Raw genomic sequence first — 21,451 nt, forward strand, 5'->3', positions numbered from 1 at the left:
ACTTACGTAGCCGTGTGCTGTGCGTCCTTCCAGAAGGGTGAGAGCGCGCTATATAAGCATCTTTCGCAGTCGCCCGGTCCCAACGACCGACTTGTCTCCAGTTGCTGTATCATCTATCTGACCGAATACCTGTCTCTGGTCCGCCGAATCCAGCCTGTCTATCGTTACACCACCCGCCCAAGTAGTAGTACACTACACCGACCCTAATCCCATCGTCAACATGCGTTCCGCTGCTTTCTTCCTCGCCCTCGCCTCCCTGGCTCTGGTACGTTCGGACCCCCCGGATATCCAAACCCGGTTCACGCCAGCTTGGGTTGATGCTAACCGCAACCCCCTTTTTCCCGTTTATAGGCCCAGGATACCACTACCGTTACTGGTGTTGAGACCACCGTCACTGCGACCACCGCCACTGAGACCACCGCCACTACCACCAGCACCTCCGACGGGGCGGCTTCGTCCCTCTCGAGCTCCATCAGCTCCGCCCTGAGCTCCATCAACTCGGAGGCGTCGTCCCGCGTCAGCTCGATCACGAGCGACGCCGGCAGCGTCATCGGGTCCCTGTCGTCGGAGCTCGCTACCGCCACCGGGTCGGCGGCCTCGTCCCTCAGCTCCCGGATCGAGAGCCTCACCAGCTCCGTCGCCTCCGCCGTCAGCTCGGTCACCTCGAGCGCCGGCTCCGAGACCAGCTCGGTGACGAGCAACGCCGGACCGATGCAGACCGCCGCCGTGGGCATGGGCGCCCTGTTTGGCGGCGCTGCCGTCCTGGCCAACCTCTAATTGTGCCATGCTACTTCTTGTTGTAATAATGTCTACTACTATCGTGGTGTTGCCCCCTTGAGGGGAAGGGAGGGCGGAAGGGGGAAGTGTTGTAACAGGTGTATTCCTTTTTTTCTTTCCCCTCCCCCCCCCCCCCAAACCATCACGCGGGATAACCCAAGTTGAGCTCGGAATTCGGTTAATATATGCACTCTTTCAAAATGGATTGTCCAACACATTCATGAGTGTCTTGTAGTAGTAAGTCGCGATGTCACTTGCGTGGGCGAGCAGAAAAAGCCCGTCGTCTCGAGACGGCTCGTTGACCTGATCGTCGCCTCTTCCCAAACACGGTGGTAATCGCTGCTGCCTACACCTGGTACAAGCAGCATCTGGATGACCTCGTTTCCTGCCACGTACTGGGTGTAAAGGGAGCCCTGCCCGTGCTCGTCGCAGACCCCGCCCGCCAACGGACCGGCTCCCCGGCCGTGATGACGACTGCTGACGTCGACGATGGCCGGATATGCCAACAACAGCGAAACGTTACCTTGGACGTTATGGTTTACCCTGGCCGGTTTCTATACCTCTCTACATCTTGACGAAACCTCGAGAGTACATTCAGATTTGTAAAAAAAAAAAAAAAAAAAAAAAAAAATTAATAATAGTAATAATAAATTACTGCTCGGGCTCGGAGCTCTCGGAAACACTACGAATAATACACGCTTCTTTCGATAGCTGATGTCGGTGGGAAGAATCTGCAGTCCCCTGGTTCCGAAACACAACGAGACGCTCGCGTCCACAAGGCAGAAGCCGGGCGACCAATCGCGGCTGAGTCGAGCAGTACTACATTATTACCCTATATAACTATAACTATATTCTCACACCAGGACAACAGTTTGTAGCCGGATTCGGGAGAAAAATGTACCGTACCGTACCGTTCCATTTGACGCTCGAACGCGGTAAATTGTCCGTCTAGCGTTTAGTTATTCCAAAAGACAGCTGTGTAACGCCCTCGTCTTGTTTTTGCCCCTATCCGCTGTGCTGCTTCCGGGTATCATTCCATAATGCGTCGATCGCCTGAAACACCGCCGTCACGTTACGCATGATCCCGTCGTCCACCTTGCCGCCGAGCCGCTGCTGGACCTTGTCGGGATGCCAGCGCACCCGCTCCTCCTTGAGCCTGGCGGCGAACTCCCTCTCCCCGACCTCGTCGAGCCCGATGCCCTTGACAAAGAACTCCCGGACCGCCTCCCCGCGTATCTCCCCCCCTTCCTCGTCGTCGTCGTCGTCGTCGGCGGCGGCGGCGGCGGCGGCGGTGACGGCGACCGGCCAGCAGGGGATGGCGGCTCTCCTGGCCCCGGGGAACTGTTCTCCTCCTTCTCCTGCGCCCCTCCCGCCCCCTTCCTCCCCTTTCCCCTCCGTCCCCTTCTCCCATTCCCTCCACCGCCGCAGGTACCTCTCCCACCGGTGGCGCCACTCCCTCCGGCGGCGGCGCTCCTCGCCGCGGCGGAGACACCGCTCCATCTCGCGCTCGACCGCCCGCGCGGCCTCCGCCTCCTCCCTGGCGCGGCGGCGCTCGCGCTCGCGCCGCGCCCGCGCCTCGAGCAGGCCCTCGTGCGTCTTCTCCCACATCTTCCGCCGCACGTACGCCGCGTACTCGTCGTCCGTCATCCGCTCCAGCATGCCGCCTCCGGACCCGCCTCCGGACCCGGACCCGGACCCGGACCCGGGCGGCGGGCCGTAGATGTGGATCGGCTGGCCGTAGACCGCCTCCCAGTATGCGGCGCCCTCGTCGTCGGCCATGGCGTCGAAGAGGGACTCGCGGAAGGCCGTGTTGGGCGACAGCGGGGGGTCTTGGAACGGGTCGTCTTCCTGTTCTCCCTCTGCGGAGCGGTGTTCGTGGCGGTGGTGCCGCCGGCGCCGGCGCCGGCGCCCGTCGTGGTGGTGGCGGTGGTGGCGGTGTTGTTGTTGTTCTCGTCTCTCTTCCCTCGTGTGGCTGTCGTCCTCGTAGTCGTCGTCATGTGCCCCGGTGCGGTCGTCCCTGTCCTTGTGCCTGTCTCTCCTTTCTCTATCGCGAGCTCGAGACCGGGTTCGTGACCGGGGCCGGTGCCGATGATGATGGTGATGATGATCGCTGCGGTGTTGGTGGTGGTGGTGGTTGTGGTGGTCTTCGTCGTCGTCCTCATCGTCGTAGTCATCCTCCTCCTCCTGCTGCTGCTGCTGCTGCTGCTCCTCGCGCCGTCGCGATCTGGACGCTTTGGACTTGAAACGGAGCTTTGTCGGCCTGGGCAAGTGCGCGCCGTCGTCCTGCAGCTCCGGTGGGTTGTTGCCTGTCTCGTCCACCTTTGCGCGGGACTCGTCCGGCAGAGGGGTAGAACCGGCGCGGGCCGTGGTGCAATCGCGCTTGGCACCTTTTGGCGCGCCGTCCTCGGTCCTGGGCTCTGGCGGGTTGATCGAGGCGAGGATGCGCCGTCTCTTGGGTGAGCGAGGCGACTCCATCGCGGCCCCACTGGTAGGGAGGCCGTCGGGCGAGTGCTCCTAATGTTGTGCTACTTTACATAGTAGTGCAGTGAATCGAACCCTCCGTAGTGTAGTGTACCCGAGTCGTGTAGGACTGGTTCCTGGCCCGAGTTGATAGTTGATATGACGTCGTGGCTCTGCCTCCCGCGAACCAAACGATAAGAGTTCGCCGCAGGCTCCATCCACCCCCACCCACTCTCGTTAATGCAAATAATGGCAACCTTAAAGGCTGACCCACAAAAAAGCCTGCCCGCCGCTGGCCCTCATTGCTTCGATCAGTGCGGGGCCAAAGTTCTCTAAGAGGTCTGCAACAAGCGGGCGCCATTGCGATTATACGGAGTATACCACGAAGTTCGTTCCGCTCGCTACTTGGGTAAATTAGCCAGCTGCTCTACTTGGTAATTTCGGTCGACCTTTGATGTTTTCTTTCCTTCTTCCTTTCGAAGCGACATCTCCGTATTCGACTGCTTTGTTTCATAGTCTATCCCTTCATCAACTGGAATTGTCTCTCGCCTCATCTTTGGTGTATTAGTTTGTTGGTTGGTAGGCAACATTCCATCGCCGCCACTTCTCCAATCTTGCCCCCCCCCCCAAACCTCTTTTTCTTTTTCTTTTTCTTTTTTTTTTTTTTTTTTTTGCCCTTTTTTCCCCTCCTTCTTTACGCTCAGAACCCGCTTCACTGAGAATGCTTCTCAGCTTCAGCGCTTCTCAGATGGATACTCCGCTCAAACTATACATAGAGTCCATGAGTTGAGTAGGTGTGATACTGTTTGTATGTACTGTACATACATACACAGACATGGTTGCACATACCTCGGAACTCCGCTGAAGCTGAAAGCTTGGCTTTTGCAACCAGACCCGACCGAGCGGATGATGCAACGTCGCTAGGTACGGGACGGGCTGACGGGCGGACGGCCGCCGTGCCTCGGCCGTCGTGCCTCAGCCGCCATGCCGAGACGGGCGCACAGATAGAGACGGCCCGCAAGACCCATCTCTTAGTGCTGCACGGGTGCTGTACGGATTACAGTACGTACATCCCAGATCCCTCCGCACGACTCTGTACTGTAGTTAGTTACCGACTACGGAGTAGTGCGAACGGAATAGCGTTGGCGAAAGCCACCGAGTCGTGAGCTCGGCACCGATCTACGTCCGTCCACTACACACACCGCTGCACTACCCAAACAGTTTTAACTACACTAACGATTTCTTCACCGCTTCTTCTCATCCACTAACTACCTCACGCTAGCGTGATCCGTCCGTAATCCGTACACGTTGATGCCTGGTCAGAAAGGTACATACTACTCCGTAATCCGTACACTGCTCCGGATTACCTTTTTCTGTTCTAACCAGGGCGCACCGGAGCACCGGAGCACCGCCGAAGATGACAAGCACTTGCTGGGGTCTTTTCTTCGAGCCTCGTGTACTCCGTACGCTAGGGTGCAAAGAATCCCGCAGAAGTTAGCCGAGTTCGGCACGGCACCAAACCCATCCTCCACTCGATCGTCCACTCCAGGACGAGAGACGAAAAAAGAAGGAAAACTAACTGTTATTCTTAAAATAATAGAAATCAAAATGGAAAGGAAGGCAGCGAACCAGCCGGATGTGTACATGTACATACACTAGGGAGTGAAAGTACTGTATGGAGCACTCCACGTTTCCCTCCTTAGAACAGCTGATTTGCCAGAAGGCAGAGCACGTTTCCCACAGAGCGTGCACACTATGCCACCACCCACACCCCACCCCCCCCCCCCCCCCCCCCCCCCCCCCCCCCGCGGGGGATGTTGGCTCGTCGGTTGACCGACAGTCCCTTTCATTCCTACGAATGGCCGGTATACGAGAAGGAGAATACAAGTCACTTTTGTTGTTGGCTTCCGAATGTCTTAGCTGACGCCACTCGTTGCGATGGAGAAAGAGAGAGAGAGGGAAGGAGGGAGGGAGGGAGGGAGGGGCGGGCAGAACGCCATGTCTCATCAAGAATAAGGACCGAGACTTGATGCTCTTTTGTTTTGTTTTGTTTTCGTTTTTTTTCCCAATCAGGCATTTAACAAGCGCACTCACTAGTTATCACATTAACGTAAGTTCTCTACAGGGTATTTTGCGGCTTCGCCAGATGAGGAAATTTTCTTTCGGTCAACAACAACAGCGAAAAGAAACATCACAAAAGTGCTCTAAACTGTACAAGGAGCGGCAAAGCATATCCCCGCGCGCGCACACACACACAGACATAACGTACACTCCGTGCGACCCCCGTCTCTCCCTACAAGGGAGAAAAGAAAAGAGCCCAGGGCAAGGAGAGTGGCTGAGTGCGGCCCATGTACTGTACATTTGTGGAACAGGCCGGCATCGGCAAGCACTACCAGTTTCGGGAACGGCGAAGGGCTCACGGTCACAGGGGCCGGGTGATGGCAGTTGACCGGCCCCATTTCTGGATCATTGTCACGTTCGCTGTTTTCGTGTCCTTCCTATTCGGGACCGTCCCTGCCTCAGTCAGGCAGCTCCCCTCCCCCTTCTCTCTCTCTCTCTTTCTCTCTCTCTCGCTCTCTCTCTCCTCTTTGCCAAGCAGCACGACGGAACACCCGATGTATGTTACACTTCAAGGCTGCACTAGGGTCCGGTGGCACATCTCCCGAGACAACCAGTCCTCGGCATCGGAATCTCTTCCGCCTGACGACCATTGCGTGTGTGTATACGGATATGTATATACGTGCCAAACGCTTCAACAACATGGGCGCCACTATATATACTGCGCCACACAACGTTGCGTGTGGCGTGCTGTACAACCCGCCTGAGGTTTATTTCCATTGCTTTCCGCCTTCGTCCTCCTAATTTTTGTCCCCAGCTGAAATGCCCTCTTTAATCGGTCTTAGATATCCAATGGGAGCGATGATGAGCGACAGTGGGTAAGTGAAGATGGTCTCTGACAATAATAATAATGAGAATAATGAGAATGATGAGAATGATGATGACGATCGAGACGCGGGGCCAACGGCCGACGACTTCGCGAGGGTAAATAGAAAAGAACGAAAACGAACTTTTTTGACCGGATCTGGTATCAAGTTCTCGACCCCGCTATTTGAAAAGAAAATGAAACTGAGGCCACAAAGGAGAAGAGGTAGAAGAAACAATTACCCAGTTAACTGATGCCGCCCGATTATGACTGACGAAATGAAAAACAATTCCGTAACAGCGTGACCGAACCCACCATATCCCCATGCATTCCGTGCTCGTTCTTTAACTGAGAAACAAAGACCGTTAAGAACCAACGGAATGTTGAACAGAATCTTCCCATACTGTTTGAGCGGAAGAGCCGGGCATATTAGTAGGTGATAATCAAGGGAGTTCAAACCTGCTAGCAATCCAACTAAGCAAATTGAGATGGAAAAAAGGAAAACAAAAAACAAAACAAAACTCGAGGCTCCATTGGACTCTTCCGCTCTTCTGTCCGTAAGAACCTTTGGTCCGGTTGCCCGGGGGAAATCTGTACATGTTCTATTAAAACCCGAACAGCAAATGGAGGTGGAAAAATGCCAAAAAGGAAAAGAGGAATGACGATAGATTGGAGAGTGCGAAATAGAGTACATCCGACTCATATCCCAGTTGCCACTGTCAGGATCCGGTGCGGCCAGCAGGTGGACGTGTGGGTGGGATGATATTTCCGAACGCGACTCTCGTTGAGGGTAGCTTCTTTTCCGCAGGAAGCCATGTCACCTGGGCCCGCCCTCTGTTTCCGGACGTGGCTCTACCGCCCACCCGGTCTCATAGGGGAGTCTCCTTGTCGTAACGTACGGGCTGCCGGATCGCTGTGGCGGCACCGCCGACGGCGGGGGAGGAGCGGCGGTTAGGACGGGGGGCGGGGTTGTTGACGGTGTCCGGGCATGGTCGAATCGCAACGGGGGCAATCTCGCCGCACCCAGGGGCGGCGTGACGTGCGGCGATGGGGGCATGCCAAACGGCGACGGATGGCCCAGTGGTGCGGGGGCGGTAATGGGCGGGAGCGTTGTAGACGTCCCCACGAGGCTGTAGGAGCTCGTCGGTAGCTGCGGTTCCGAATCCGTCCTCCTCCGCCTCGCCGGCGGCTCGAGCGCCGCCGACGCGTCGCTGTACGAACTGGAGCGAGGGTGCGTATGAGCAAGCGGATGAGCGAGAGGCTGGTAGAACGAAGTTTGGTGGTACCCGGCCTGGGAGTGATCTTGAGGACGTGGTGGAGGCTGCTGCTGAGAATGTACCGTACTGCCCCCGGATAGGGGAGCGGCTCCCCCAGCCGTGGCCCTCGGAGCTGGGCTGGGCGGCTCTCGACCTAGCCATTCCTTGCCGCCGGGCATTTGACTCAATATCTCTCGCAAGCGGTTCCGGCCGTTCCGGTAAAAGTCCAGGTCGGCTTCCAAATCCTGACAGCGCCTGGCCAACTCTTCGATCCTCCTCTGCAGTTCCCGGTTTTCGTTTTCCAGCTTATGTAACTCTTCCTGCTGTTCCCGCTCCCGCTCTTTCTTCCGCTGACGGAATCTTGCCGAGGCCCCAGCGTTGCGCTGTCGCTTTTGGTCTGCTTGCTTGGATCCCTGATGCACATCAACCGGAACCACAATCTCCTCGCCCTGTCTCGGCATAATGGTCAAGTGCGGTTGGCCATCGGTTATGGATATGTTCCTTGCCGCACTGATCGAGCTAAAAAGTCCAGGCCCCCATCTCCCCTTCCCCACGACTTCTGGCGCATAGAACGGTTGGGTTGTCTGAACCGGTGCCGGAAACGGAAGCCCGGTCAGGACAGGTCGCCCGCTATGCTCGCGCTTTAGGCTTCCTGGCTGTGGCTGTTCGGCGGACGACGCGGGAGGAAGTCCATAACTCAGGCTGGGGTACGAGACCGAACGAGAAAGGCCGGAGGTTGGCCGGGTCGGTGCGGGAGCCACCGGTCCTGACCCCATGGGGGGAAGCCCGTTGCCATATGCTTGTGGATCGTGCCACAAGACCGCGCCTCTTGGGATAGGGGATGGCGTGCTCCCTGAGAGATGTTGAGCTTCCACCGTCCTCATTGCGGCCCGACTCAAGCTAGTTGTTCTCGGTGATTTTGGGGTCAGGATCCTCCTCGCAGCCATGGGGTATGGGTGAGCTGGCGGGGGCGACCCCTGGTCTGTCGGCACAGGCGGTCCCGCAGGCGACGTGCTTGGGGGGACGGTTTGGCTTATCGGGCGCGGAGTAGCCACACCGGGAGCCTGGTAAGCATACGGGCGTACAGGAGATCCTTCAGTCCCGTATTGCCTCACCCCCATGCCCCGCTGCGGACCGGCCGGCTCAAGGATGCCGCGCGTACCCGGAGCCCTGTTTTCGCCCTCGGCTTGGGTTTGTGGGAAGCCACTGGTATCCCGCGGCGGCTGTGCTCGCGCGTCATCTTGGTGGGTATGATGGCCTCGCTGGATAGATGGGGAGGATGTGGTATTCGCCGGCCTAGTTGTTGGGGACCGCGGGGAATGGCGGGAGGCAGGGTGAGGCGCAGAGCTCCCGTGGGACATCGCGGCCTTTTCCACTTCTCTCTTCTGGTCTTGGTGTCGCTGACATTGACCGAGACAGGACCTTTCGATCATTGACTCACCGGTTGGTTCTTTCTCGGAACCAACACCTGGTGTCCGGTTGGAAAGGATCCGTTCGCCTTGACTGCGATCAACCGTTGACGACAACTGTGGGGAAATGGCGTTCATCCAGCTCTGCGCTGGTTCCGGAGCCCACCGAGAAACTGAGTGGACCGCCACGTTAGCAGGTTGTCTCCGGAACGTCGACGTGATTGTTATTGCTTGCAATGGCGGATGGGCGTCCCAAGCCCGGATGCAGGTAGTGGCGCTCGCCTCTACTAAGTATGGGAACCGTGGCCCGCAAAGCGCTCGGAACACGGGCTACAGCCACTTCGACGATCGGGGGAGGCGGAGTGATAGCTGCGTGAGACTGCTGTGGGGTGGTAAGGAGGCGCTCAGAGACATGCAAAAGATACGTGCATGGAAGGACGGTGGGATATATGCTGGCTTACGTTGGGTCGGGCGTGCCACAGTGGCACTAATGAAGCCACGCCGCGAAGCAGCAACAGGTGACTCGGAGCTGAATAACAGATAGAAGTAGCAGAGCGGCAGCGAGCGATCGACACCAGAGTCGTTGTTGCAGTGGGCCGAAAACTAAGGAGTTGCGGCCAAGGACAGCCAGTGGTTGCCCTCGAGTCAAGGCTTGCACAGTTACTGGTCCGCGGCGTCGGAGTACGCTAAGGGGCTTCTCGACGTTTGAATGGTCACCGAGCATCAACAGCCGGGGGCACTCGCTCTTGGGGTAATTCCACTTGGGTCGCACACCTTCGTAGGCAGCGGAGATGACTGATATGGATGTTGGTTGTGGTTAATGTCAGAATTTCCGGGGAGTCAAGAGAGCTGTCTGCTTCGGATGAGGTGTCGAGATAGCCCGCGATCGGTGATAGTGTCTCAGTATCGGGTGCCTGTACTCCGTACCGCTCCTCGAAGCTGGTGGTCCCTCTTCCTCGGAAAGGAAAGGAAGTGGGATGAAGAGGCGCCGCCCCGTTGTAAGGGGTACTTCTCAGGGTTGGGCAATGTGGCACATAATAGCAAAGATCCAAGACCCTTTTAAAAAGCCGGGGATCTCATCATGTCTCTGATCCTGGTCCTTTGCGCCGCCGCTTCCGTGGACTTCTTGTCTGTCTGTACATGGAGCTAGCTAGAGATGATAGCCATGTTGGGGCGTCCGCCCGGGGGGGGGGTGAGAATGGCTAAGCCATCAGTTGGAGACCGGGGTACATACAGGGATCAAGCAAGCAGGGGGTGTGTGCTTGTGTGCTGTCCCGCCAAGACGTCAACGGGGCTTCGGGTGATGCTCTTATGCTTTTCTTCTGAAGAATGGTTGGTTCAGGTGAATCGGCACCTCTTAACTTTTCTTCAGTTAAGAATAACGGGCGTGGCAACGGTTTTGATGATGGCCAGCTGTTCCCGCCGGCAGGGCACGAGGAGCGGCTGGCGACTCCCGCCCCGGAAAAGAAGGCCATGAGTCTGACCGCCGCGATGCCCCGAGACCCCTACAGCACACTACTGCAATGCACGCCCGGCTCCGACTGAACGGACATGTGGCCCGCTTCTCGCCGCGAATCCATCCAACTAGCGCGGAAAGGTGTAACTAGCATCCAGTCAAGTTTGAGGCTTGTCTGGCAGGCTTGACATGGTTCCGGATGGCGACCCTCAACGAGACACTAACGTACTGTGTACTCCGTAGTGTTGTTTCTTTGCATGTCATATGTACTCGGTAGCTCTCATGACAAACCGCCGCAGCCCAGGAGGGCGAGTTGTGCCGCAGCAGGCGGCATCAGCGAGGGCATCCGAATCGACTGACTCGTCAGAGGAGGCGTGTGTATCCCGAAGTCAAGGGAAGACAACCGCATCACTTGAGGGATCGACCAACCGGCGCGTTCTTATCGATCTTTGCTTCATCCAGAATATATGCATGGTGTATATTTCCGCATACACCTCCTCCAGGATTCTGAATCCTAGTGTGGTACGTGGGTCCTGCGCTAAAAAAGCCACTGGCGGCAAGTACCGCGCTAGGATTCAGAATCCTGGAGGAGGTGTACACACGTGAAAAAAAAATAGAATGAAAATGAAATTTAAAAAAAAGAAGCAGAGAATAAAAATAGAATAAGATTTAGAGACGCCCAGAGGACGCACCGGCCAACATTGAGTGACCTTGACGGAAGAGGAACGTCGACGGCGCGTTCTTATAGACAGGATATCACGCACCTTCTCCGGCAACGTTCAAGATCCTCGCGACTTGCGTCTGCACCGGGTTCAAGCTCCGACTAAAAGTATCCCGCTCATGTTCTGCGGCCATGTCGGCGAGTTCGACAAAGAGAGCCACGCGAAGCCGGCCAGGTTACTGGGCGTAGTACGTCCGTACTTTGAGGTCATTGCTCTGTAAGGGCATATGTAATGTATGTACAGAGATGCATGCCAGAGGTACCGATACGTACTGCATAGTGTAACCAACATAGTATGCGCTACTATGGTGTGATGTACAGTACTGTACCGGAGCCCCGATGGTTGAGGCTGCGTGATCGGTGCGCCGGATGAACAGTCTGGCTGGTTGAGAGAAGCCACTGATGCGAGATGAGACCTGCAGGGCGACCCGTGTGTGTGCTTCGTGTGGGGTTAAACAGGCATGACAAGCATCGTGTCATGTGTGGCCTTCGCCGGATCCGCGCTTGTCGCACCGCCATCAAGAGTTGCTGGGTGACGAAGACTACACTAGTGTAGAGGGCGCCGCCGCCGCTCGCTCGGCAAATAGCGTCGATAGGAAATGGAGCCCACATGTCCGTCATCACCCATGGCGGTTGCAGTGGGGGCCTGGTCTGCCCACGCCCACCCGACAGGGAGTGAGTGAGCGTAGTAATGTACTGTACGGAGTCGGTATGTACCACAGTAATCCGTATGTGCCAGGTACTGCACCTTGCTTGGGGACCATGCTTGCGAGGGCGCAGTTTTTGACGGACGTTCCAGGCGCTCCGTTCCCCTGCATTTTGGTCAGGGAAGAAGCCTTGCCCCGGCCCATTGGTGTAGTTATTTGACGAGCATCATGCGAGTGATATGAACTTAACTATTGACCACGGAGCATCCGCCGCCTTGGAGCCCAGGGTGTTGGGAGGGGATCCAAAGGCTTTCTGGTTCGTGTTGAGCTGGGTTCGGTCTTCGGGGTTTGTGAGTGGAGCAGGCAAAACGTGGCGGGCGGTCTTTGCTAGCGCCTTTAAGAACGCGGTGCCCGAAAAACGATGGCTCCTGTGGAAGGAAATCTGGGAAAGGGGATATCCTATCTCGGCCACCTCTGCTTTTGAGGCGAGGTCGACCAAGGCCTGCAATGTCATCGTGTCCCGTCAATGAGTTTGGTAGTTCACCCGTCGTCCGCGCTTTGAACGGTTAAACAAGTGTGCAGATCTTTACATTAGAAGGGGATGAGCATACTAGTTCCTGTAAATTCCGCCTGGTACTGCCAGTGCCTTGCAGATTCCCGATTCTGCTTTTGCTACCGGTGTCAGCTGACGAGCGAAAACTGCTTGTAAATCCTCAAATGGCTGATGCCTGCTTGGCTGGTGCCTCTTTCCCGTGTTGTTGCTGCCAAGCACACTTCTCACGAAGGCACTCGCTGCAATCTGGAAACCGGCCTGCCTGTTTGTCCACCCTGCGCGCGTGGCTGTGGGGACGGGCAGGAACAGGGTTGCCAAAGCGTACTAGCGCCTCCCACCCGAGCGCCTTTTCCATTTCACTCTTACCCTTTTTGCCCGCCGAGCGAACGGTTGCCCTGCATTCCGTACAATCGGTATGGCTGTTGTGCTTTCGGGGAAGGCGGAACAGCCTTGCGCTAGCCTCGGATAGCTAACGCCACCAATTTGAGCCCAACGTTACCTTGCCTGCCAGGCATAGCTCAATTTGCAATTGGATGTGCATCTCTGCCTTTCTCTCTGACTTCCATCTCTCCTGTGATGTGTACAATACCGAGTAATCGCCGGAACTCTGTGTGACGCCGTCACAGAACGGGAGCCGGCATTACCTCCGGAGAAGCGCAAGGTTCTGCAGATCGCAGCGCCTCTGCGCCTGAATGGCCGTCACAAGCCTAAGGGCTCAGTCACACCGCACAAGCCAATCTCCGGATCGCACAGCCGTGCTTATGATCATCTCGCCTAGCATCTCAATCGTATATCCCAACATTGGGGAAAGCAATAGCGAATCTTGGTGGTTGAGCTGATGCCAGTTCAAGCCATCGCTGAGATTCGAACTATAGGGGGCTTTAAGGAATCCCTCACCCCCGACCTGCTCCTCCGTACATACTGCGCCCACAGACTGCGCCCAGCAAGCCACCGCCCACCTTTCAATGGCTGCAGCTAACTATCGCCGAGCGCAAATGGTGGTCCTTCGGCGCAGTGCTATTACTCAACGTTCAATCAACCAATTGATTCTCCTCGTTGCTATCATTGGCATCCCTCAATGGCTAGGGGCGTCGATGCAGTGGATGTATGTAGAGTATCCGTATTTCGTACTCGAAGGTATTCGGTGGTCGGGGGCCGTAAAGTCCGTGAAGTCCATGTCGCCTGCAAGCCACTTCGAGACACTTCGCATTGACGCCTAATGCGTGGAGCTCTTGATGTGCTTTGGGTTCCAATGCTGTACAGGTAGTGCCTGTACGCTAGTTATTGTATTTCTTCATTTCCGTTTTTACAGGCATCCACAACCAAAGTAAGTCCTAGACTCTCTAGTATGGTGACACCCCACTACTGACATGATCTGTGGGGTGGCAGGCGGCGTGAGGTTCTGCGGCCAGTGATGCGGCCGCGATCAATTAGTGCGTCAATGTACTATACTCTATATGTATATAGACATACAATTCAGACTACGGAGTATATATCACAATACACTAAAAACCACCACACCGTGCCTCACGATCTTAGTTCAGGTGCCTAACATACCTACCTAATACATATGTATAACTAGGTAGGTACTCCCTACACTGCACTAATTGGTTTGCACCGAGATGCCTCTCGAATCACACAGGCGCACCGAATTGTTCCGTTTTCGGATTCCGTAGTGTACATTGCCTACTCGTGTTCCCTCCGCTTCACACCGCTTGACACTTCCACCAGTACGCCGTTGCGTGCAGGCGTTCATACCCCCATGATGACACACACCGATGGGCTGGCATGGGTTCGAACCGGTTCCAAGCCGGTTGAGCAACAAGGGTAGGGGCCAGTGGCATAGCGCGCTACGTAGTAACGTTGGTATGGTAACTACTGGATCCGTACATGGGAGTTTTCATTCAATGACCCGCTAAGGTCCTTCACCGCATTCGGCTTCGAGCCCCAGCAGAGAAACCTGTGCAGGCAATTGAGGGGCCTCAGCAATGATGACATCGTCGAACCAAAATTCTCTATTCACTGAGGACATTCCCCGACTGGTAGGGGCGAGTTGATATATACCCTATAGTGTGAAAGTGTACGGAGTAGTGTACTGTACCTCCCATTACCTACCTTAGGTATATAAGGCACCTAACCCTATTTAGTACTTAAGATAACTAGATAACTACTCCGTATGGTACGTAAACTCGTGAAAACCTATCTATCCCCAACCCCTAACCCGGCCCCAGCCCGATTCATCGGGAAGAAATGATGCCAGTTCGAGCGAAGTAGGGCCCTCCTGAGTGCAATGTCTCAGCTTCCAACCCCACGGTCAAGGTAGTGGTTCGCTGACCTCCAGATCAAGCGCCCTTGTCTCCGGTCACGGGATCCTTCTTGTTCCCGAAAGGGTGAGATTCCATCTCCTTTTTCGGTTGCAGGGACGAGCGGGGGCCGGCATCTTTCCACGGCTTCTGCGAGCAAGAACGTCCAACCAGGACATGGGGAACAAGTGGCATGCATATAGCAGCTGCTGTTCTGGGGCCTGCGATGCCAACTCAGAAGCTGTGGCCCCCAGGACCAAAAAGACACAATAGCAGGATGCAACGATGGCACGCATGCAGCGAGGATGGCGGGTGTGGGCTGTGGGCCCTGCATGTACTGCAAGTGCGAGAACAGCCGCGGGTGCAAACTTTACCCGCAGTTAGTGTATGTACCCAGTCGATCAGCCTCAGGCCCCTAAATATCCGAGAAACCGGGAGGTTCCACCTAGACCACCTACAACAACAACGCATCAAGTGAGGGTCCCTGCGAGTCAACCCAGATGGTGGTGGCACAGCAGACCGGGTATGCAAGACCCCTCTTTTTTTCAGCGCCACATGTCACAATAACTAACAGATCATTTACGGAAACAAGTACCGTCGGGTACTGTACATACATCCTTGACTTAATCCGTACACCTCAGGACATGTAGACCGGAAAGCGGTACAGGGTACGGAGTACGGATGTACTGTGCTCGATGCTAGTGTCTGAGGTACGTATAGAGAAAAAGGTGCCTAGCCTTCCTCTCCCTGAAGTAACTAACGTTAACTTGGCCAGGTTGGTTCGAAGCACGGAAGGACCTTGTATCAAGTACCTTAAGGTACCCAAGGTTCGTGCCCATAAAGTAACTTATCTTCCATAGAAACAAATGAAAAACGAATCGTACTAACTACTGGTTGGTGCCTATGCAGCCAGCCTTGGACGTGCTGATTCAGGTACCAAGGCGGCACTTGCCGGGATCACATTCAACATAACCAAGCGATTGACAAAACGAAACTCTCAACAACTGGGAAAACTCCGGCAATGACTTATTATCCTATAACTCGCGTGTCTTATTTGTACGCCTCTTTCGCCTAGAGTCTATAGGTGGTTCTCGCAAACCAAGACCCTGGCGGCAGCGACCAAAGCGACCCACAAACCTGGTCGTCACCTCAATGCCCCTACAGTATCCCGTATTTCACCGCCTCATGTACGTATATCTACCTGCTGTATGAGGTGAGGATTTAATATTCATAAGCTTGATATTTACAAGCTAGGAGCGACCATATCAATCACGACGGTATTTAATCAAGCAGCAAACTGACTTAATATTGTTTAGACCCAATGTACTTCTATACATGTGGTATTCAGAGAAAGATGCAAGGCAAAGTCGCACCTCGCACCCGCGGGCCCAAATGAGCTCCCAGGTCATATAAAACCATGTTGCATTAAGTAGTTATCATCACAGCTTCGTCCGCATTCCCTTCGCATCTTCTCAGCGCCATATCTTCTATGACAATTGGACTCCTGAAGGGTTTTTTTTTGTATGTGCGCGGAGTACAAAGCACGTCAGCTCCAATTCCACAGTGGTACAGGTTTCTGTTTGTTCGCCCGAGAAGGTCAACACATTCCATTTTCGCACTCTTGAGCCGGGCCGGGATCTCAGACCATTCAGCATGCTCCACCCCTCTTTTCCCTCTTTTCCCGGCGGCTGTCCACATCGACCGCAGCTGCGGATCCAAGGGCCGGTATCCGACCAGACTACAACTACTCTGGAGATAACGTTAACGGGAGTGCTACATTCCGAACCCGCGAGCCGGGCCGCTCGCTATGGCCCTCCTTTTTCCCCACCTTGGGAGCCGTAGCCAGATGATAAAATGGCAAGTCCGCGACTCTACCCGCGGGGATACTTTATGCAAGTCCTTCACTACAAGTAAGCGCGGTTTCTCTCACAAGCCCATCTTTGAACAATCCCCTCGGATATCAGGAAGCTCGTCAAGTCCCCCGTCTGTCAACGGTCAAGGGGCCCACTAAGAAGGGGGGAAGGTTTCGGTGGGGAGCGTCGTTATTATCCAATCATCGCCTCCCACACACAGATCCCGGCTTCCAACACGGCTGAGCTGTCACCGAGCACCAACGGTAATAGCAATGGCGGCGGGACAGGAATTCCAGCAATGGCAGGTCAGCGAGCCCTACCTTGAGACGCACTGCTCGCTCGGCGAGGGGCCATACTATGAGTCGGCCACCAACACGCTGCGCTTCGTCGACATCATCAAGAAGCAGCTCCACACCGTTTCGCTCGCCGAGGGACCTTCGTCGCTCCGGACGCTTCAGTTCGATGAGTCCGTCACCGTCACGGCCGACATCGAAGGCCGGGATCCGCAGGAGGCTCTCCTGGTTGGGGCCAAGCAGGGCCTGGCCGTTCTGGATAGGAAGACGGGCAAGTACGAATACGTCACCAGGTTTGGCGACGAGAAGGCCGAACGGATCCGGAGCAACGATGGCGTGGTCGACCCGAACGGACGCTTCTGGCTTGGGACCATGACAGACTTTGGCCAGGGGCCTTTTCAGCCAGAGGGTAGGTTCCGATGCTTTCTGTTCCCATTTCCCATCCTGCCTTACCGGACCGACGGGAAAAAAAAAGGGGGGGGGGGGGGGGGGCGCGGCCCTTCGACTCGCATGGAGCTATGAACCATATATATACGTGGCAAGCTTTCAGAGACTCCCAAGCAGCACCAGAAGCAAAGGCTACCGTCATACCCACACATCCGCGCACCATGATCTCACTCGCCAGCTCATCTGCAATCCTCCCTGCCGTCGGCCATTCCACACCGCAGCTCTTAACCGTGCCATGTGGTCTGACGCGCATACTTCGTAACCTTCATGTCTCGTCCCTACCCCCTCAATGTACCCATTAGCTAGCTCCTCCTACCAGATGTCCCCATGCACGTCCTTACTCCAAGCCTTTTTGCGTCTCTAATCGTTCTTTCTCTTCTCTCTCTGATTTTTGTTCTTATTTTTCTCTACCCTCCAATCGGACTAACACAGACTCTCAGGCTCCCTCTACCGCTTCACCGCCGGCGCCCCGGCCGCCCGCACCCTCTCGGACCTCACCATCCCCAACTCGGTCGGCTTCTCCCCCTCGGGCCGCACCATGTACTTCACGCACTCGACGGCGCGGGAGGTGCTGGCGTGGGACTACGACCCGTCGACGGGGGCGCACTCGAACCAGCGCGTCTTCTACCGCCACGAGGGGCCGGGCGAGCCCGACGGCTTCCGCGTCGACGCGGATGGCAACCTGTGGCACGCCGTGTACGGCGAGGCGAGGGTGCTCAAGATCTCGCCCGACGGCCGGCTGGTCGGCGAGGTGCGGATCCCGACGAGGAACGCGACCTGCTGCGAGCTCGTCGGCGGCGGCGACCTCGTCATCACCACCGCCGCCGACGACGACGAGGCCGAGACCGAGGCCGAGAGCAGGCGCCTCGGCGGCGCCGTCTTCAAGGTGCACGTCGGTGCCGAGGGGACCCCGAGGTTCGCATATAAGTTGTAACTAGGGAGGATCCTCCCCTCTCCTCCCCTCTTCTCCCCCCCCCCCCCCCCCCCGGCGCGGGCGCCGCCGGGTGGGCAGCCGGTTGACTTGATTCTTCGCATCAAATGGTTCACCATTCCCTCCTGTGGATGGTCATCTATATTAGAATGGACGTACACCTGTTAAGTAGTCGGGCAAATGGAGCTAGCCAGTACCTTAGTTTGATCCATGCCAGATAACAAAGATACACCAGCCTGACGACTGTGTGTTCACATATCTGATCCACTAATAAGGAATTGTCAAAATACACACATATAGGTGCAATCGCTGGAAGAAGCAGCAATTGCGGCGTCGCTTTTGCGTTTCACGGGAATATATACCTTCAAAGACAGGCGTCTCGCATCAATGGGGAAATATCCGGCGTATGAATATTTCGGAACACAGGGTGGTAATCTGTGGCAGCCCAGTCAGCTCTCGAAAAGACTGTTGGCCTGATCTGCCGAGGATTTGCCTCAGATCCATCAGTCACGCTGATACGTGTTGGATCATCATGGTAACTGTACGGATTTCAATTCAAAGACCGGCACTCGAGCTTTTACGCTTCCGCAAGGAATCGATAATTTACCTCGGTAACTAACACCCCTGGAGAGCCCTCAACGTATGCATGTACATAACTACACGTATTGTGATCCATATGTACTCCGTACATACAGTACATACGTACTCGAAGGGGTGGGCTCCGCGACCCGGGCCGTGTCGAGCCGCTCTCCAGGAGGGCTGTTAGGCGAGTGGCCCAACGGAGTGATCTGCCATCCGACGGCGTCCCGGCGGGCGGCTGAGCTTCCTACTGGCCCGAACATGAAAAGTCCTAGAAGTGGCAGGGCATCTGGTCGGTCAGAACCGTGATGTACGTCCGTACATACAGTACTCTCGGCATGACGTGGACAACGCAAGGTCGGGAAACGGGAGCAGCTCAAGAGAGCAACACTGGGAAGTCTCCGAACAGCCACCAGAGTTTTCAAAGGATTCATCCTTCTTATTTTTTTTCTTCTGTGCTGTGTTTTTCATGAGCCGAATGGCCCCAGTTTCTTGTCAATATATCATGCTCAATTGGTCTTGTCGGGACGCGCCTGTAGCCTGGAACACTTGCGAATGCCGCCTCGGATCCGGTGAGTGCCAAAACATGCAAATGGCCAGCGCTACACTTCCCAAAATTAGAAGGAAAAGTAGCTTCGTCATTGAAACCACATGACCTCAAAGGATTGGGCTGATCCTAATTCTTGTTAGCATCCCGGGACCATTGGCCAGAAACCCTGGAGAGCGACCCCAGGACTGAGCTGCAGCCAGGGATCGTATGGAGTGATGGCGTTTGATTCGAGCTGAACCTACAGTAGTTAGTTAGTTAACAAGACCGCCCGGTGTGCCAATGCCGTAATTTTGCTCAGTCGCGGCAAGGCCAAGTGAGGACCTGGCCCCTAATTAATGAATAGATTTCAGACCACCCTAGCCGGAGTGCTGAGGTGACTTCAGACGGGACTTTTTTTGATGACAGATCCAATGCCAAACGCCCGACCGCGAACGGTGAAGATATCGAAACAGATTGTGTTACAGCATATGGCTATCAGTGGGTCAGATCCGACGGACCTACCAACAGGGATGATAAGCCAGGGGTCATAGACATATATTTAGACAGCATCCCTAAGTACCTCTGGCACTTAGAAGAATCAACGCATCTTATCACCACTTCTATAGACCGTACCAGTTAGTCTAGGAGTACCGCCTATAGCACGAATACCGCTATAGTGTTATATCTTATAGCTAGTCCAAGCTATAGTCATTTATAGCTATTAAGCTATAGCAAGTGGTACCTACTACCGGTTCGAATCTATAATCTTTGTTACTATTCGTGTTCAAATGCCATAGGAGACTATTTACCCAAGTTAAGCGACTATACCCCTCTACTCCGAGTAGATACCTAAATGGTTAAAAACGACAGTAATAATAATATTGTCAAGAACCGATAAACGAATCTAAACTATAGTAAGTATATTAGACTTATCGCTTTGTCATTAGAAATGCCTACTAGCGTTAGGGTTAGAAGCTCTCTCTAATAGACCTCTAATTCCTTAAGCTAGTAGTATTACTCAAGAAGGTTAATAATTACTCTACTTATACTTAGGACTTTTATAACTACCTGATAGATAAGGATTACCTAGAATCCTAGACTCTTAATAACTATACCTTAAAAGGACTTATTAGATACTTTATAAGACTCCTTCCCTAGCTTTTAAACGAAGCTCTTATTCTACTATTACTATTAGTAGTAAGAACTATATTAGAAGTATAAGTTTAGGAGGAAAGCTAGTATAAGGGACCTTTAGAGACCCTAAAAACGCCAAGTCCTAAAGACCTAGTTTAATAATTTGCTATACCGCTAGAAACTACCTTATAAAGGATAACTCTACCTATAAGCCTATTAGATCTACTAGAGACCCTAAGGACTAAGCTAAACCTAGTAGGTCTAAGTAAATAGGGTAACTAGATACTAAGTAGACCTATTAGAGCTACTTAAACTATAATTATAATTAATATATTAAGGGAACTTCTAGAAAGGGAAGAACCTTAGTAGGGACCTTTATAAAACCTTTAGCTAATAGTCTAGCTAATAAGAGGATTACTAATAATAATACTAATATTAGTAAGGGATAACCTTATAAGGAGATATATACCCCTCTTATTACTAGACCTAATAGAGGAAACGATTATAAGATTACTCTAGAGGGTAATAATTAGACTTCTTTAGAATATTATAATTAACTAGTATTATAGGCCTAGGCTCTACCTAGGCTAATTAATAACAGGCTATACCTAGTTTTAGACTAGACCTATATATGTTTATAGGGCATTTGTAGGGTATACGCTTAGTACCTGGTTAGGCTCTAACCTAATGCCTAACCAGACCCTAACCGGAGTATATACGTACCTCTTATATTAGGAAATAGAACCCCTTCTAGTACCTATACTTACTTTCTCCTCTTTCTTCCCTTAAGGTAGTTAAATAAAACATTATATACTTATCTATAGTTACTATAAGGCTAGTATATTACATTTTAACTACCTTCCTTTTGATAGTAACCCTCCTAAGCGAACGACTAGTAACTTAGTTATAGTAGAATCTAAGATATATATACCCTTAAGCCTAGCGGAGTTATAAGAACTCGTCCGCTCCTTCTAAGCGGTAGTAATATAGTAGAACGCTATAATCGACTCCCTCTAGGCGTCCTAGACTTAACCTATACTAACCCCTAACTTAGTTAGGATATCCCTAGAGAGACAGTAGCCTTAAAGGAAACGCCTCCTAACCGGGGAACCTTTCGATGGTAAGAAGGAACTTTTTATAGTATAGAAAAGTATGATAGAATATATCCTTATAGTAGATA

At 54.0% G+C, this 21,451-nt stretch overlaps 5 protein-coding genes across 5 annotated transcripts; 2 read left to right on the top strand and 3 right to left on the bottom strand.

Moving 5' to 3' along the window:
• Positions 1-220: 220 nt before the first annotated feature.
• P884DRAFT_266075 (uncharacterized protein) lies at positions 221-777 on the top strand (the record flags this gene model as incomplete). Its single annotated transcript, XM_069441994.1, has 2 exons — positions 221-265; positions 352-777. The coding sequence occupies 2 exons, from the start codon at positions 221-223 to the stop codon at positions 775-777; spliced, it is 471 nt and encodes a 156-aa protein (XP_069301827.1).
• An 877-nt stretch (positions 778-1,654) lies between these two features.
• P884DRAFT_214969 (uncharacterized protein) lies at positions 1,655-3,287 on the bottom strand. Its single transcript, XM_069439248.1, has 3 exons — positions 3,110-3,287; positions 2,198-2,794; positions 1,655-2,101 (listed from the first exon to the last, which is right to left on the bottom strand). The coding sequence occupies exons 1-3, from the start codon at positions 3,250-3,252 to the stop codon at positions 1,783-1,785; spliced, it is 1,059 nt and encodes a 352-aa protein (XP_069301828.1). The 5' UTR covers positions 3,253-3,287; the 3' UTR covers positions 1,655-1,782.
• A 2,951-nt stretch (positions 3,288-6,238) lies between these two features.
• On the bottom strand, positions 6,239-6,889 carry P884DRAFT_253685 (uncharacterized protein). Its single transcript, XM_069440824.1, has one exon. It carries the CDS (start codon positions 6,861-6,863, stop codon positions 6,399-6,401), a length of 465 nt encoding a protein of 154 aa, XP_069301829.1. The 5' UTR covers positions 6,864-6,889; the 3' UTR covers positions 6,239-6,398.
• Positions 6,890-6,977: 88 nt separating this feature from the next.
• On the bottom strand, positions 6,978-9,576 carry P884DRAFT_234575 (uncharacterized protein; the record flags this gene model as incomplete). Its single annotated transcript, XM_069439914.1, has 2 exons — positions 9,490-9,576; positions 6,978-8,942 (listed from the first exon to the last, which is right to left on the bottom strand). The coding sequence occupies exons 1-2, from the start codon at positions 9,547-9,549 to the stop codon at positions 6,978-6,980; spliced, it is 2,025 nt and encodes a 674-aa protein (XP_069301830.1). The 5' UTR covers positions 9,550-9,576.
• A 6,811-nt stretch (positions 9,577-16,387) lies between these two features.
• On the top strand, positions 16,388-18,071 carry P884DRAFT_234578 (uncharacterized protein). Its single transcript, XM_069439915.1, has 2 exons — positions 16,388-17,060; positions 17,539-18,071. The coding sequence occupies exons 1-2, from the start codon at positions 16,631-16,633 to the stop codon at positions 18,030-18,032; spliced, it is 924 nt and encodes a 307-aa protein (XP_069301831.1). The 5' UTR covers positions 16,388-16,630; the 3' UTR covers positions 18,033-18,071.
• Positions 18,072-21,451: the final 3,380 nt, after the last annotated feature.

Source organism: Thermothelomyces heterothallicus, assembly GCF_042370625.1.
Source record: "Thermothelomyces heterothallicus CBS 202.75 unplaced genomic scaffold P884_scaffold_1, whole genome shotgun sequence".
Lineage (NCBI taxonomy): Eukaryota > Fungi > Ascomycota > Sordariomycetes > Sordariales > Chaetomiaceae > Thermothelomyces > Thermothelomyces heterothallicus.

What these genes read in the sequence shown, in the direction of transcription:
- P884DRAFT_214969 (XM_069439248.1), bottom strand. Translation starts at nt 3,252, where the DNA reads ATGGAGTCGCCTCGCTCACCCAAGAGACGGCGCATCCTCGCCTCGATC. An exon ending in TCTACCCCTCTGCCGGACGA is followed by an intron (nt 2,795 to 3,109) that starts GTCCCGCGCAAA and finishes GCACAAGGACAG; the next exon opens with GGACGACCGCACCGGGGCAC. An exon ending in TGGGAGAGGTACCTGCGGCG is followed by an intron (nt 2,102 to 2,197) that starts GTGGAGGGAATG and finishes CGGGGCCAGGAG; the next exon opens with AGCCGCCATCCCCTGCTGGC.
- P884DRAFT_253685 (XM_069440824.1), bottom strand. Translation starts at nt 6,863, where the DNA reads ATGAGTCGGATGTACTCTATTTCGCACTCTCCAATCTATCGTCATTCC.
- P884DRAFT_234578 (XM_069439915.1), top strand. Translation starts at nt 16,631, where the DNA reads ATGGCGGCGGGACAGGAATTCCAGCAATGGCAGGTCAGCGAGCCCTAC. An exon ending in GGGGCCTTTTCAGCCAGAGG is followed by an intron (nt 17,061 to 17,538) that starts GTAGGTTCCGAT and finishes ACAGACTCTCAG; the next exon opens with GCTCCCTCTACCGCTTCACC.